Below are 15,957 nucleotides of genomic sequence, written 5' to 3' on the forward strand. Positions count from 1 at the left end.
TATGGGATCTTCTCTAATAGCAGTGTATAAGATGTATTAAAGAGAAGCACTATAGTCAGGGAGATAGATGCAAGGGTGAATAATAAGATAGCTATCAAATCACAAGTGCCTGGGATAGAGTGGAGGCAATGGCAATAGGAAAGGAATGAATTTAAGAGATTTTCAAATAGTTTATTGAAATAGATACTTATAAATACTTTAGGGTATATACCATCTCTAAAATGAGAAGTTAATTATAGATATTTGGGGAATAGTTTTTCAAGCTGCCCTGGAAAGTCAAGCCATCATGGGCATCTGGCTGGCTCAGTCAGTAGAACATCTAGCTCCTATTCTTAGGGTCCTGAATTCAGGCCCCACATTGGGTTTTGAGATTACTTAAATAAATAAATTTTTTTAAAAATGAAAAAAAGAATGACAGTCAAGTCATCAGATAGTACTGGTCATGCAGGTTAACAGTCTCTTGATTAAAATTCCAAAAGTCTCTATGAAGGCATGACCTGAATTATTTTAGTTTTCATTTGTCCTACTTAATATAAATATTTAGACATTCACGTATTTCACTTAGAGATACTAGAGTGGTTAAAGGATTATGGATTTGTAATAGTAGGAGTAGTAATAAATAGGAATTTTAGATATTTAAGTTTCTTTCAAACAACTTTCTCCTGTAAGAGATGAAGGGTAGTTGGGCGGGGGGAGAGAAAGAGGTGGGGAGAGAGAGAGAATGTGAATTCTAAGCAGTCTCCACACCAAGCACAGAGCCTGTTGTTGGGCTCCATCTTACCATCCTGAGATTGTGACCAGAACCAAAACCAAGATTCGGACCCTTAACTGACTGCGCCACTCGGGTGCCCCTGTACATGTCACTTTTAGTAATGAAATATTAGTGTTTAGGCTGCTCATATGTCATACTTAGATGTTATATTAGTGTTTTAGGCTGTTCATATGTCATACTTAGATGTTTCATTTGAGGCTTCTTAATCTATATTTATATCTATATATATATTGTTTTTAATGGAATTGATACTGATATACTGGCCTACCAACACCTTGATGTTTCTTCAGTTCCACCAATTCTTACAATTTTCAGTCTTCCAGAAAAATTTAGTGGTAATCCTTTGTAGCCCCCTCCAGGGGAGGGGGAGTTGGCACTGGGGATCCAGTAGTTTTAGGGCTTTACTGCAAAGAAATGGGAGAGTGAATAAATAGAAATTTACTACTTCAGTATCAAACCAATGATAGGGGATGTGCCAGAAACCTAATTCTTAAGTTTTATTTATGTAATTTCGGTTATGTTGTCTGTGAGTGCATGTGTGTGTCTGCATGTTACAGAGAGATTGTATTTGTGATAATTTGACATTCTTATCATGATTTACTCTTTGATTTTTTTTTCATTATAGGATAGCATATGTGGGGGCACCTGGGTGGTTCAGTTAGCTAAATGGCTGACTCTTCATTCATGATCTCGGGGTCATGGGATCGAGCCCCGTGTCAGGCTCTGTGCTATTCTCCTTCTCCCTCCTGCATCTTCCCCCCACCTCAAATAAATAAATCTTAAAAAAATAAAAAAAGAATAACATACGTGGGTATCACTTTATTTCCAGATTGGGAGCAATGTGTGAGAATGTATTCTCTTGTTTGGTTCTTGTTCAAACTATTTATTGTTGGTCTCTACAGAGATTGATTGGCAAAATACTTTCTGTGTTCAGACTACGTTAATTTATAATGAATATTGGCCTTGCTTTTATGTCAACCTTTGTCCTGTAAGTTACTTTTTCTTTATCCTAACAAATGGCTTTGTAAAGTTATGAGCAAGATTTCTGTCCATGTTTTAATTTTCCCTTCTCTGCATCTGTTTTGTTCTATTTCCTTTTTTCTTTCCTTTCCCCTCTCTACTTCCTTCCATCAGTCTATCCATCCATCCATCTTTATTTTTTTCTTTCTTTTTATTTTAATTTTAGCTTAGTTCATTAATTCTATTTTTAGGTCGGATGATGAGCAGAGCTCTGCGGATAAAGAGAGACTTGCCAGGTAGGAGAACAGTGTCTTTAAGCATGATGAAGCAGATGATACTGCTTTTTCCTTTTTCTTACTCTGCTCTTTTCTTCCCCCTTCTCTTTGTGTTTTTCCTTATCTGTGGCAAGAGAGGACAAGATTTTTTAGAAGTTTGTGTGTAACAGGAACTTTGGCCTCCCCCATCAGAAAGTGGGTGAGTTGAGGGATTTACTAAGGAATTTAAGAAATTGCTATTAGTTTTATAGTTTCTCTTTCTTTCTTTATCTCAGCACTGTTTCACAGAATAAAAGGCTTTAGAAGCAGGACAGTGGTGCCAGTTGGTGCTTTATCAGGGGCATACTTTTTTATCAGAAGACTAATAAATATATCTATGTTTGCAGTTGGTTCCCAATATTTAGGCCTTAGCATTTATTCCATACCTCTCTAGAAAGCATACCCTTTATCTTCCTGTGTAGACTCATAGGTTTGATTACTGTGTCATAGCAGTACTGGTCTTGCTTTGGTGATTGAATCTTTTGTGGTTTCCCAGAAAAGTTTTAGCAGCCATGATATGGCTTTTTTTCTGGATTTTAGTGTCAGAAGTCTGTTAGATACTAGGAAGATGGGTGCTTTAAGTTTGAAAATAGAATGTTAAAATATGGACTTATGTGGTAAGACCTTTTTGCCTTTGGAAAGGAGACTCTAGAGCTTTCTTTGGAGACTGTCATCACTAAGATAGAAATACTAGGATACTAATGATATACCTAAAATTTTCTGTTTTCTGGCTTCTGTGATTTGGGACCACTCAGAGATAGATCATTGATACCAATATGTGTTTTTACTACTTTCTCCCCTACCTCATTACCTTTTTCAGCAGGACCACAAGCTCATTTTGTTGTCATTTCCTGCTAACTCTTTAACTTTTCAGAAAGCTGATATTGTATGATATGGTGGGAAAACCATTGCATTAATTGGGAATGAGTGCTGCCTTTGGGAAATTCATTTAGTTAACTTCTTAACCTTTGTTTGCTCTTCTCATAGATTTATGTTAGACCAGTTGTTTTTACTTTTCTTTTTTGTTTTGACAAATAGCTTTTATTCTGGTAGGACCCTTAAGTGGTAATGGAAGCAAATAAAAAGGATAAAGCAAAAGCTGCTCAAGGAGAAGCAGAAATGCAGCACATTGTTTGGTTCTCTCTTTGGTGCATCCCTGTGGAAGACACTTAGGAACTCTGGGGCTTTTCAGAAATCCAGCTTGAAAACTACTGGATTATTATTTTTAACAATGATAAGATTTTGTTCTGATATTGAGGAAATCAGCACTGGAGATGTGATCCACTTACCCTGTTGAGATCCAAATTGTCTGTTTTCAGGACTTTTCCTCCCCACTCCACTTTTATTCTCCAATTCATTTTGCTCCAGTGGGGGGACCCAGAAGTGACCTCTGCTAGATGATATCTTAAAATCTCTTGAGCTCAGTATACTAGCACCACATCCAAATAGAGAAGGTAGGACTTTATTAGTGAGATGAGTAAAACTTCACAATCTTCCAGTTCTTCCTTCCAGTGTTAAGAGTAAGAGAGAAGCTTGGAACAGGCAACATTTTATAGACCAAAGGAAAGTGTACTATCAGTTATTTTATCAGCTGTGGAACACTATACTTGGGTTGGAAAAAACTAGTCACTTTATTTTCAGCCTTAAAAAGTTGAATTAGTAAACATGGTGTCAGCCAAGCCAAGATTATTTGTCTCTCGGGAACTAAAGTGAATAAAATCAACATCTTTTAAGACTATCACTTCTTAAAACACTTTTTCTTTTCTTTTATTTGGGGGAGTGGTAATTTACATAGGAAGTGAAGTTTCCAGTTTACATAGGGAGAATTGCTGGTATCTGGTTATTCTCTGCCTTGTTGGTTTCTATTCCATGCTTGTTCTGCATGAGAATGTTGGCAAACTTGACACTACCCTCTGAGACTTAAGCCCTCCTAAATCAAACAACTACATTTCTTCAGCAGCTTTCTCCGTTTTTTTATCACTCTTCCCTGCTCCCAAATGACCAGCTGTGACCACTGGATGGGGCTTCTCTCTCCACGCAGGGAAAATCATAGTGAAATTGAACGGCGGCGACGAAACAAGATGACAGCCTACATCACAGAACTGTCAGACATGGTGCCCACCTGTAGTGCCCTGGCTCGAAAACCAGACAAGCTAACCATCTTACGCATGGCAGTCTCTCATATGAAGTCCTTGCGAGGAACTGGGAATACATCCACCGATGGCACCTACAAGCCTTCTTTCCTCACTGATCAGGTCTCTGGGATGTACAATCTGAGATAGTCTAGAATCTGTTAAAAATTTTGATCTTTTGGGAGTATATGACCATAATTCTTTTTTCTTTTTAATTTATTTATTTGACAGAGAGAGATCACAAATAGGCAGAGAGGGAGGAAAAGTAGACTCCCTGCCAGGCAGAGAGCCTGATGCCAGGCTCAGTCCCAGGACCCCAAGATAGTGACCTGAGCTGAAAGCAGACACTCAACTGACTGAGTCACCCAGGCCCCTAGATGACCATAATTCTAACTAGTGCCTTATATTGAGAGACAGAGCCAAGTTGAGTCTGTAGATTGCTTAAAATACAAGAATACAGTTGTTAAGGAGAAATTCACACCACGGGAAAGTAGTTTCAATTCCTGGCTATAATATTCATTAGTATTCAAACAGTGAGAATTGCAGAATACTTGTGCAAATTATTTAGCAAGCTTATAGGTATTTTATTTTATTTATTTTTTAAAAGATTTTATTTATTTGGAGAGACCATGTGTGCACAAACGAGGAAGAGCAGACTCCCTGCTGAGCAGGGATTCTACCCCCCCCAACCCTCCCCACCCCCCAGCCCCAATGCAGTTCAATTCCAGGACTTGGGATCATTACCTGAGCTGAAGTCAGACATTTAACCAACTGAGCCACCCAGGTGCCCCAAAGCTTATATGTATTTTAAACTTCACTCATGAATGTAGCCTATAAGGTGAAATAAGAGTAGACTTGTAGGAAGAAGCGATGACTGTGTCCTATGGAAAACAGTTCTCTTTGTTGCCTTTAGGGTTATAGAAGATGGAAAAAATCGATTTCTTATTCTTGAAGCAGCTTTCAGTTTTAGTGATAGAAGGAGTCTAACATTAGGCAGTCATCGTTCCTTAGAGATGTGTTTTGTTACATGTAATGAGAAAAACAGGGAAGGCAAAAACATTTCTAGCTTCTCAAGAACTTAATCTGAATATGAATATGTGAGTGAGTGGAAATCAGTCTGAATATGAATTTTTGAGCGGCTGGATACACACAAGTGAAAAATGAGAGGAAAATGCATACAGAGAAGAAATAACCTTTTTAAAATGATTTTTTAAATTGAGAGAGAGAGAGAGAGAGAGAAAATATGAGTGGGGGGAGGGGCAGAAGGAGAAGGAGAGAATCTCAAGCAGACTCCCCATTGAGCTGGAGCCCAGTGTGGAACTGGATCTCCTGACCTTTGAAATCATGACATGAGCTGAAACCAATAGTTGTACATTCAACTGACTAAGCCATGCAGGTACCCTGAGAAATAACCTTTCTTTAAAACTTACTAATTTTAGGGGCACCTGGGTGGTTCAGTGGGTTAAAGCCTCTGCCTTTGGCTCAGGTCATGATCCCAGGGTCCTGGGATCGAGCCCCACATCAGGCTCTCTGCTCAGCAGGGAGCCTGTTTCCTCCTCTCTCTCTCTCTCTCTCTCTCTCTCTCTCTCTTTCTCTCTGCCTGCCTCTCTGCCTACTTGTGATCTCTGTCAAGTAAATAAATAAATAAAATCTTAAAAAAAAATAAAACTTAGTAATTTATATGGGACTAGATAAATATATAGTGGAGGGATGGCTAATGTGAATAGAATGACCAGGTTTGAGTGGGGATGGTTAGCAAAGACTTCTAAGAGTAAGAAAGACATGTTCTGTTTCAATTATTAAAAATAACACGTGGTTAATGCAGAAAAATTCGGAAGATACAGGCAATATAAGGAAGAAAAAATTGACCTATAATGTCACCTTTTTATTCAGAGGAGTAGAAGGAAAGGGATGTGGTTTGGAAAACAATAAGAATTTTCCAAATAGGAGTGTCTATATGAAAACACACATAGCATGGATTTTATATGTATGTACTTTAAATAGTTAATCAGTTAATCTAACAATATACATAGAAATACTGATTGAACAGGCTCTAGTTTATGCACCTTTTATGGGCTAACCAGGTGCTTTGTGCTATGAGAAGAACAGAGATAGGAGAGAGTCACTAGTGGAAAGAGACACGTAAATAAATAAACAAAGTATGAGCCCACAATTAGTTCTGTCATAGAGGTACAGTATTAATGTCCTGTAGAAGTATAAACATGGACAAGGTAAGGGATTAGTGTCATAAATATTGTGAATAATTTGAGCAAATGCCTAGTGAGAATGATTGGATTATTCAAGGCAAATGAAATAGTTTAGCAAGCCTTGGGAAATGATAATAGGGAAGTAGGCTGGGACCTGATCATGGAATACTTAGGTGTTATGTTACAGAATTTAGATATTAATTTTTAGGCAATAGGGTACCTGGGTGGCTCAATCAGTTTAAGTGTCCAATTCTTGATTTTGGCTCAGGTCAGGGTCTCTGAGTCATAAGATTGAGCCCCAAGTTGGGCTCTGCGCTGGGCATGGAGTCTGTTTGGAATTGTCCTTCTCTTCTGCCCCTCTCCCATCTCTCTCCCTCAAAATTGTGTTAGTTGATGTAGAGCATTTTAAGCCTGGATTTGGGAGAATGAATGCAAGGAAAGCATTTCCTTCGTCTTGGCATAAGATGACTAGGACAATGATCTAGTATTGGAAATAGAATTGATAAAACAGTTATCACTGGAGCATGAGACAAAGTAATTAGATTTTGAGTCTTGTAGCCTGAGAGGAAGGTGATACTGTTAATCAAGGAAGGAAATGCTAGAAGAGCACAGAGGATTGTTTTTTGGAGGGGGAAATATGACCGGTTTTGAGATGTTGAAATTGAGTTGCTGGTAGAATGTCTAAATTGGAAATGTTTAAGAGTTGGTTGGAATTTAGGTCTGCTTAAAGCCAAAAATAAAAAAAACCACAAAAAACATTAGGGGAGTCTAGAGATACAGACTTGGGCATCATTTCATAGCAGGAAGAAGTGGATATAATTTCTCAGAGATTATGGTATAAATAGAGAAGAGAACTTAAGATAGAACCTTGGAAATACCTATACTTAAGACTTGAACAAAGGGAAGGGTGCCTGAAGCAGAGAAGGGGCATTTAGAAGGGCAGCAGAAGTTGGGGGATGGTGTCGTAGAAGCTAGAGGAAAATAAAAGGATGGGATGGACAACATTACCAGATTCTGGAGAGAGATAGAGTAACATAATAAAGACCCAGGAAAGGGGACTTGAATTGGCAGTCAGGAGAATTTTGTTAACCTGCTAAAAACAATGTGAATGGTTTAGAATGACAATTATAGTGGGATTGAGGAATACGTGAAAGGTAAGAGAATAGAACCAGTGAATATAACATTACTCTTTTTTTTTCCCCCAATTTATTTATTTTCAGAAAAACAGTATTCATTATTTTTTCACCACACCCAGTGCTCCATGCAAGCTGTGCCCTCTATAATACCCACCACCTGGTACCCCAACCTCCCACCCCCCCGCCACTTCAAACCCCTCAGACTGTTTTTCAGAGTCCATAGTCTCTCTTAATATAAACTTGGCACTGAAATAGGGATGAGTTGGGCAAAATGGAGGGAAGATTTGTATACAAGTGAGAAAACCTGATCATATTTATAGATCTGAGGGGAGAGAGAGTGAAAATGGGAGTGTTTATAGAGCAGGATCCTAAAAAGAGACCAGAGGGTGTAAGATCAAGGACTAAATTTTGTTAGTGGGAAACTTCTTTATTCCCCATCTTGAGTCCTGAGATGAAGGGGAAGAGGTGAATAGTGACATAGAGAGATTGAAGAAATATCTATTAAAAAAAACTGTCGTGAAGGCAGTTACATTTAGCCTGCATAGCTGGGGCTGTGGATCAGGCAGGAGCCAGCAATTGCTTATGGAGATGTGCATAAGGTCTGAAATGTCTTACTTGTTTCCATGAATAATACTTGGCTTTTAAGAGTTCAGTATTAACTTTTATTTCTCTTCCTTGGGCAGGAACTCAAACATTTGATCTTGGAGGCAGCAGATGGCTTTCTGTTTATTGTCTCATGTGAGACAGGCCGGGTGGTTTATGTCTCTGACTCAGTGACCCCAGTTTTGAACCAGCCACAGTCTGAATGGTTTGGTAGCACACTCTATGATCAGGTGCATCCAGATGATGTGGACAAACTTCGTGAGCAGCTTTCCACCTCGGAAAATGCCCTGACAGGTATGAATTATGTGGATGGAAAATGAATGGGAAGCCCTTTCTTTTTTCCCTGAAACAGAAGAGGTGTTTTAGCTCTTCACTTTGTTCATTAACTCTGGCAGGGCTTCTAGAATGTTCTCCCATAATGAATATAATCATTTTTTTATATCCACATGCAGATAATATAATTTGTAGTTATTCTTAGAAAATTTTTTTTATGACAGCGTGCATATAAAAATTTATTACTGTAAACAAAACAGTAAAAGCCAAATCTACAATGAATTTTTTTCCCATTCTAAAAGAATTAAATTATCCATGTTTCTGTCTAATTTGTATGGGTAATTACCTGGTATTTTTTCCTACCTGTTTCTGCATATCTTTGGCTTTAATACTGGATTCTATTTAATAGATATTTATTTTAGAGGGGAGTGGTTATCAGTATATAAGTTTTTTTTTTTGCGATTTTATTTATTTATTTGACAGAGACATAGCAAGAGAGGGAACACAAAGCCAGGAGAGTGGGAGAGGGAAAAGCTGGCTTCCTACTGAGCAGGGATCCCGATGATTTGGGGCTCCATGCCAGGACCTGGGAGCATGACCTGAGCCCAAGGCAGACACTTAACAACTGAGCCACCCAGGCACCTCTATCAGTATATAAGTTGTTGTTACTGTTGTGGGTTTTTTTGTATCTATACTATTTTTTTGTCTTACTTTTCTTTCTTTCTTTCTTTTTTTTTCCCTTCCCCCTATTTTAATGCTGTTCAGTACTTTTGCCAGAGTTTGGCTAGAGGAAACACGTCTGCTTCTTAAGCAACTCTGGAAAAAAAATTTAAAGTGAAAGCAGATCAAAACTGGTAATTAAGGGGGGCCTGGGTGATTCAGTTGGTTGAGTGTCCCAACTCTTGGTTTTGACTCTGGTTGTGATTTTTGAGTTTGAGCTCCATGTCAGGCTCCATGCTAAGCTGGAATCTATTTGAGATTCTCTGTGTCCTTCTTCTGCGTCTCCCTGTGTACGCGTGCACACACACACACACACACACACACGTGTGCACGCCTTCTCTCCCTCTCTCTCAAATAAATAAGCTAAATCTTCTAAAAACTCGTAATTAAATATAAGAAAGTCCATTAATTAAATTCAATTAATTAACATGATGTATTACTGGTTTCAGAGGTCTGCCTCTAGGTCAGTGATTCATCAGTCTTATACAATGCCCAGTGCTCATATCACTGCCCTTCTTTATTTTTTTAAAAGATTTTATTTATTTATTTGACACAGAGAGACACAGTGAGAGAGGGAACACAAGCAGGGGGAGTGGGAGAGGGAGAAGCAGGCTTCCCACCAAGCAGAGAGCCTGATGGCAGGGCTCAATCCCAGGACCCTGTGATCATGACCGGAGCCGAAGGCAGACGCTTAAGAACTGAGCCACCCAAACGTCCCTCACTGCCATTCTTAATGTCCATCACCCAGTTACCCCATCCCCTCCCCCGCCTCCAGCAGCCCTCAGTTTGTTTCCTGTGATTAAGTGTCTTAATGGTTTGTCTCCCTCTCTGATTTTGTCATTTTATTTTTTTTCCTATCTTTCCTTGTGATCCTGTTTTGTTTCTTAAATTCCACATATGAGTGAGATGATTTGATGATTGTCTTTCTCTGACTTATTTCACTTAGCATAACCCCATCTAATTTCATCCATGTCATTGCAAATGGCAAGATTTTGCCTTTGTTAATTGTGTTTTAGTTTTCCCTTCTTTTAGGTCTTTATGGATTTCATGTTTCTAGTTCCTTTTCTCAAAAGTTGCCATTTGTTTCTTTTTTTTTTTATAAAGATTTTATTTATTTCTTTGACAGAGCACACAGCAGGGGGAACAGCGGAGGGAGGTAGAGGAGGGAGCAGGGAGCCTGATGAGGACCTTGATCCTAGGACCCTGGGATCATGACCTGAGCTTGAAGGCAGATGCTTCAGAGCCACCCAGACACCCTTGCCATTAGTATCTATATAATAAAGGGAGGAACAATTTTGGCTAGAGATAGGTATTGTGTTACTATGGCATATGAAATTATTTGTTTTTAAACAATGACATTCCCTCAGTGTGCATATGTGTACACATGTGTATGTGCATGTGTATAAAAATGAGATCCAAGAATATAGCCTGGCCTCTTACTTGCCAACACTACTTTCCACTCCCAGCTTCCTTCCTTATACAAGGTTATCACCAGTGCTGTCTTTGAATTTAAGAATAACATTCATTGATGGAGTTTGAGGTATTTTGGACTTGAAAAAAATCCTTCCCCTACTTGGCCTGTTCTTTTATAAGCAAGGAGATTGAAGGGCATGAACAGGATACTTATTTATCTTGGCCTCCAGTGTCTCTCCTGTCCCCTTTTCACCACATACAAGAACACAGTCCAGACTGTTTTTCACATCATTTTTCAGGGCGTATCCTTGATCTGAAGACTGGAACAGTGAAAAAGGAAGGTCAACAGTCATCCATGAGGATGTGTATGGGCTCAAGGAGATCATTTATTTGCCGTATGAGGTGAGTGTCAGGCTGAGGACTTAAGAAACTTAAGAAAAATTAAGACTTAATTTAACTTAAAATTAAGACTTAAGAAAAATTAAGAGCAGGGTGTTTGATTTCTGGGTAGGGGAGTTAACATTTTTTTAAAAGATTTTATTTATTTATTTGACAGATCACAGGCAGAGAGACAGGCAGAGAGAGAGAGAGGCGGAAGCAGGCTCCCTGTTGAGCAGAGAGCCCCATGTGGCGCTCCATCCCAGGACCCTGGGATCATGACCTGAGCTGAAAGCAGAGGCTTTAACCCACTGAGCCACCCAGGCACCCCGGGAGTTAACCTTTTAAATCCGAGCTCTAGTTGGATTAAATTTAACTGTCAAGACTCACATGAATTATAACAGAATGAAGTGTTTGATAAGGGAACTAAAGTTTAATGAACAACTCCTATACCACATATTATAAGAGACTTGGCTATCATCACATTTCCCACATCTGTTCTTTGGGGTTGAGTTTATGGATACTATTCTGCTGTTAAAAAAAGATTCAAAATTAACTTCCCAGGATTACATAGGTAATGTCTGGCATAGGACTTTATTTTAATCCAGAGAAGTTGGATTCCAAAACCTGTATTTTTTCCCAGTATATCACAAGACAGCATCCACCTACTCAGAACATTTCTGCATTTTTCTTTTTTTCACAGAGTGTTGATACTTTCTTATATCTTTCACTTAATATTTAGTGTTTATAATTATAAATTATACTTTTTTAGTATTCTGAAGAAAGTATGGTGGTACATTCTACACAGGCAGGAAAGATAACTCTTAAAGTCACAAATAAGTTCAGGTTGTACAGTGGAAATTGCCTACATTGCACTGAGAGGATGCTTTTTAGAAATGATGAGTAGGACATTAAGAAAGGTTTCCTGAGAGAGTTACAGAATTTAATATTATATGGCTTACTGATTTAGAGTAACTTCTGAACTTGGACTACTACCTACTATCTTCTGAGACCTTGAGCTGATTACATGACTACTTTGTGCTGTGGTTTTGTCTAATATTGGGAATTGAGAACCTCACAAAGTTGTTAAAACCATGAGGTAATAAATATTTGTAAAGATGCTTAGAATAGTGTACAGTATATATTAAACTCTGGGTAAGTTTTAGCCATTATTTTAAAGAAATGAGATAAGGAAGGTAGAGAGGGTGGGAGAATGTCCCAATATGTGGACACGACCTATGTAGAGACATAGGAAAGAGCAAGATAAATAAAGAAATGTGGCAAATAGATTGGGTTGTGGTATAGAACAGGAATCTGCAAACCACAACTCTTTGTTTGTGGTTGTAAATATTTATAAATAATTGTATTTGTAAATAAAGCTTTATAGGAACATAGCAATGTGCATTTGTTTATGTGTTGTCTGTGGCTGTTTTCATGCTCTGATGGCTCGTTGCAACAGATTGTATGACCCACAAAAGCTGAAATATTTAGCGTCTGGTCCTTTACACAAAAAGTATACTGACCACAGTGTAGAGAATGTCTGCATTTGAAGATTATGTGGAATATTTTGAACTTCAAATTCTGGACAGTTTTAGAAATACAAATTTTAGAAATATCAAGCCTGACTTCTTTATCCTTCTGTGTCTAATCCAGAGCCCCTTTTTCTGGCTGTTAGTGGATGGAAAGTTCTTTAATAGCACAGCTTAATTGCTTTTAATATCTCCGTTCTTTGAAACAGGTGTGGCAGTAGCTCAGTGGACCCAGTCTCCATGAATAGATTGAGCTTTGTGAGGAACAGATGCAGGTGAGGTCCTGAACAATGAAAAACCAAAGGGATGGCCAAGTACCTGTAGAGATCATCGCTTGTTCAGCCATCTTACTGTAGTACTTCTTTCAACAGCCCTCACCTTCATCCTTCACTTTCCAGTTACTTTTTTTGGGGGGGAGGGGACAGTATTTTCCTAAACTTTTACAGCCTCCTTTGCTTATCTTGTTTGAAGAAGTTGCCCTACCACTTTACCAACTTTCTTTCTGCTACACTACCTTTCTGTTTCTTTACTTTGGCAAGGGTCAGAAATATGGTGGTCACTTTTGGGTGGGAGAGGTCAAAAAGTGACCAGTTTTCTAAACATCCAGGAGCCTAAAGTTAAGGTACTAAGCCAGCATTGCCTTTTAAATGTTACTGGGTAGGGTTTTCTCCTCACACATGTACTTCTTCTAGGAATGGACTTGGCTCTGTGAAGGATGGGGAACCTCACTTTGTGGTGGTCCACTGCACAGGCTACATCAAGGCCTGGCCCCCAGCAGGTAGGAAAGTTGAATTTCTCCCATGGTGCAGCAGGTTTGTCACAGAGTCTGAGTTCGCTAACATTTATCATGTACCTGGTATGCGAAATGTACTGTGGTATAAACTGTAAGAAAATAACAAAGAAAAAGCAGGCTCCTGCCCCTCCTGTATATTCCAGCTGGGGAGATGGATTACTCAGACTTAAAAATGATTCAGTGTTGGTGGTATCACAGAATGCAATATTTCAACATGCAGATTTATAATAATATATACTAAATACCAATTTTCTAAGTTTTTTTGTGCAAAGAAACAGTTGGCATTGAGTGCAGTTAATTCGAGAAAGCTTTTTAAAGTAGAAGCATGACTTGGAGGGAGAAGAGGGAAATGACTTAATAGTAGTAACTTATAAGTGGGATATTCTCTTTAAAGGCCTCAAATCAAGATGTGAGCACATTAGCTTAGCTAGAACTTGAAGTCAAATAGAAAATGTGAGAAGGGTGGTTGAGTGCAGGAATCAGCCTTTTAAACTGGTTTGTCAGAATTTCCAGATCTTAGCAACTTTATTACTTTGCTGCTAGATGGGTGTAATGGGGAAATGGGATTGTAGGGAGAGGGAAACTAAGAGAGAAGGAGGCAAGGTGGTATATTTGGGGAAGAAATCAAACTTTGTATAAAAAAAAACCTGGGTTTGATTCTGGCATTGTTACTTACTAATGGTGTAACTTAGGGTAAGACATTTGACCTGTATAAAAAGAACCCCTCAGTTTTCTCATCTATAATTTGGAGGTAATATATCCCACATAGAGTTATTTTGAAGATTAGAGTTAATGTAAGAAAAGCACTTAGCCCAGTGCCTGGCATATATATGCACTCAATAAATGGTAATTAAATGTAATTCAGAAAAATTAATTTTAAGTGTAGTGACATTTGAGCCTTTTAGTTTATATACTGAATAAACCATACATTTGCCATATTATACGTGGTCTTTTATACTTCTGTATTGCTCTCAAATAATATTTTTCTTGGTAAAAAGACTATATATGCAAAGACTAGAGAGAAAATGAAGCCTTCTTCCCTTTCCACAAAAAACATTGAAACTTTGGCTTCTCTCTTATCCAAAGGACATAAGTAACTAGCTTTTGATGTTGGTTTAATTTCATTTTTAGTTGTTTGCTTATTTTAAAACACAAGGTGGGCAAGACATCTGTTGCCTGCCTACGGTATTAGTCCTAGAATAAATGACTGTCTCCATATGTTTGGTTTGACCAGTACAGTTTTTTAGAATACTTTGAGTGGGACTTGTACTCTATAGTTTATTACAATTAATATGGGTAAAATATATGAATTAATACATGTAAAAATACTTTAAACAGTATCTGGCATATATGGTAAGTTCTGTGCAGTTGTTTATCCTTATTATCATTCAGCACTCTGTTATTTTATACCTAGTCTCTTCATACCTACATGTATTTTAAATCTTTTTCTATCTGAATTGAAGGCAGTTGAGTTTGAAATCCCTCTTAAACCTTTTAATTTCACCTTCTTGAAGGTGTCTCCCTCCCAGATGATGATCCAGAGGCAGGTCAGGGGAGCAAATTTTGCCTAGTGGCCATTGGCAGACTGCAGGTAAGTATGAATTTTCCACATCTATATCATCTACTTTCTTTTCTTCCTTTCTTTTTAAAAATCTTACACATTTTTAAAAATTTTAATTCCAGTGTAGTTAACATATGGTGTCATATTGATTTATTAGCATATTAGTTATATGAGGTGTACAATATAGTGATTTAGCAATTCTTTTTATTTATTTTTTTTTAAGAGAGAGACAGATGTGGGGTGAAAGGGCAGAGGGAGAGAGAGAATCTTAAGCTGGGTGCTCTATACCCAGCACGGAGCCCAGTGTGGGGCTTGATCTCAAATCCTAGATGATGACCTGAGCTGAAATCAAGAGATGCTTAACCAGCTGAGTCATCCAGGTGCCCGTTGATTCAGGATGACTACACATTACTCAGTGCTTATCAGAAGTGTACTCTTAGGTGGGGGGTTGAGTCAAATGAGTGATGGGTGTTAAGGAGGGTATTTGTGATGAGCCCCGGGTGTCATATGCAAGAGAGAGAATATAAGCAGGGGCAGAGGGAGAGGGAGAAACAAACTCCCTGTGGAACAGGGAGTCCAGTGCAGGGCTCAGTCCTAGGACCCTGGGATCATAACCTGAGCTGAAGGCAGATGCTTAATTGACTGAGCCACTGAGGCGCCCATCTTTCTCTTTACTTTTTTACTGGTTTAATTTGTGGTTACCATTAGGTTTGTGTTAAGCATATGGCAGTTTATGTTAAATTGATAGTCACTTACGTTTGAACTCATTCTTCATTCCTCTTCTCTTCACGTTTTAGGTATATTGGTGTCATACTTTGCAGCCTTTTATTTTGTGAATTCCTTGACTAATTTTTATAAACATACTTCATTTTGCTGGTTTTGTTTTCCCTACTTTTCTTACTCCTACTTACTGTCTCAAAGAGTTCCCTTTAACATTTCTTACAGGGCTGGTTTAGTGGTCATGAATTTCTATAACTCTTGCTTGTCTGGGAAACTTTATCTGTCCTTCTGTTGTGAATAATAGCCTTGCTGGATAGAGCATGCTTGGCCACAGGCTTTCTTCTTTCAGCACTTTGAATATATCATGCTACTTCTTCTGTCCTGCGAAGTTTCTTCTGAGAAATCTACTGATTACCTCAAGGTTTTCCCTTGTATGTAACTGTTCT

General features: G+C 38.4%; 1 protein-coding gene across 6 annotated transcripts in view; it reads left to right on the top strand.

Moving 5' to 3' along the window:
- ARNT (aryl hydrocarbon receptor nuclear translocator) overlaps positions 1-15,957 on the top strand; it is a 69,858-nt gene that overhangs the window by 35,552 nt on the left and 18,349 nt on the right. For 4 of the 6 annotated variants that reach the window (XM_044239105.1, XM_044239103.1, XM_044239104.1 and 1 more), the window contains 7 exons: positions 1,984-2,028; positions 4,088-4,301; positions 8,205-8,418; positions 10,830-10,932; positions 12,647-12,712; positions 13,130-13,215; positions 14,745-14,821. In XM_044239105.1, the coding sequence (XP_044095040.1) occupies positions 1,984-2,028; positions 4,088-4,301; positions 8,205-8,418; positions 10,830-10,932; positions 12,647-12,712; positions 13,130-13,215; positions 14,745-14,821 (805 nt within the window). The remainder of the gene's footprint in view (positions 1-1,983; positions 2,029-4,087; positions 4,302-8,204; positions 8,419-10,829; positions 10,933-12,646; positions 12,713-13,129; positions 13,216-14,744; positions 14,822-15,957) is intronic. The other 2 variants (XM_044239106.1, XM_044239108.1) reach the window with 1 other exon arrangement.

This window comes from Neovison vison, chromosome 2, assembly GCF_020171115.1.
Source record: "Neovison vison isolate M4711 chromosome 2, ASM_NN_V1, whole genome shotgun sequence".
NCBI classification, from domain to species: domain Eukaryota; kingdom Metazoa; phylum Chordata; class Mammalia; order Carnivora; family Mustelidae; genus Neogale; species Neogale vison.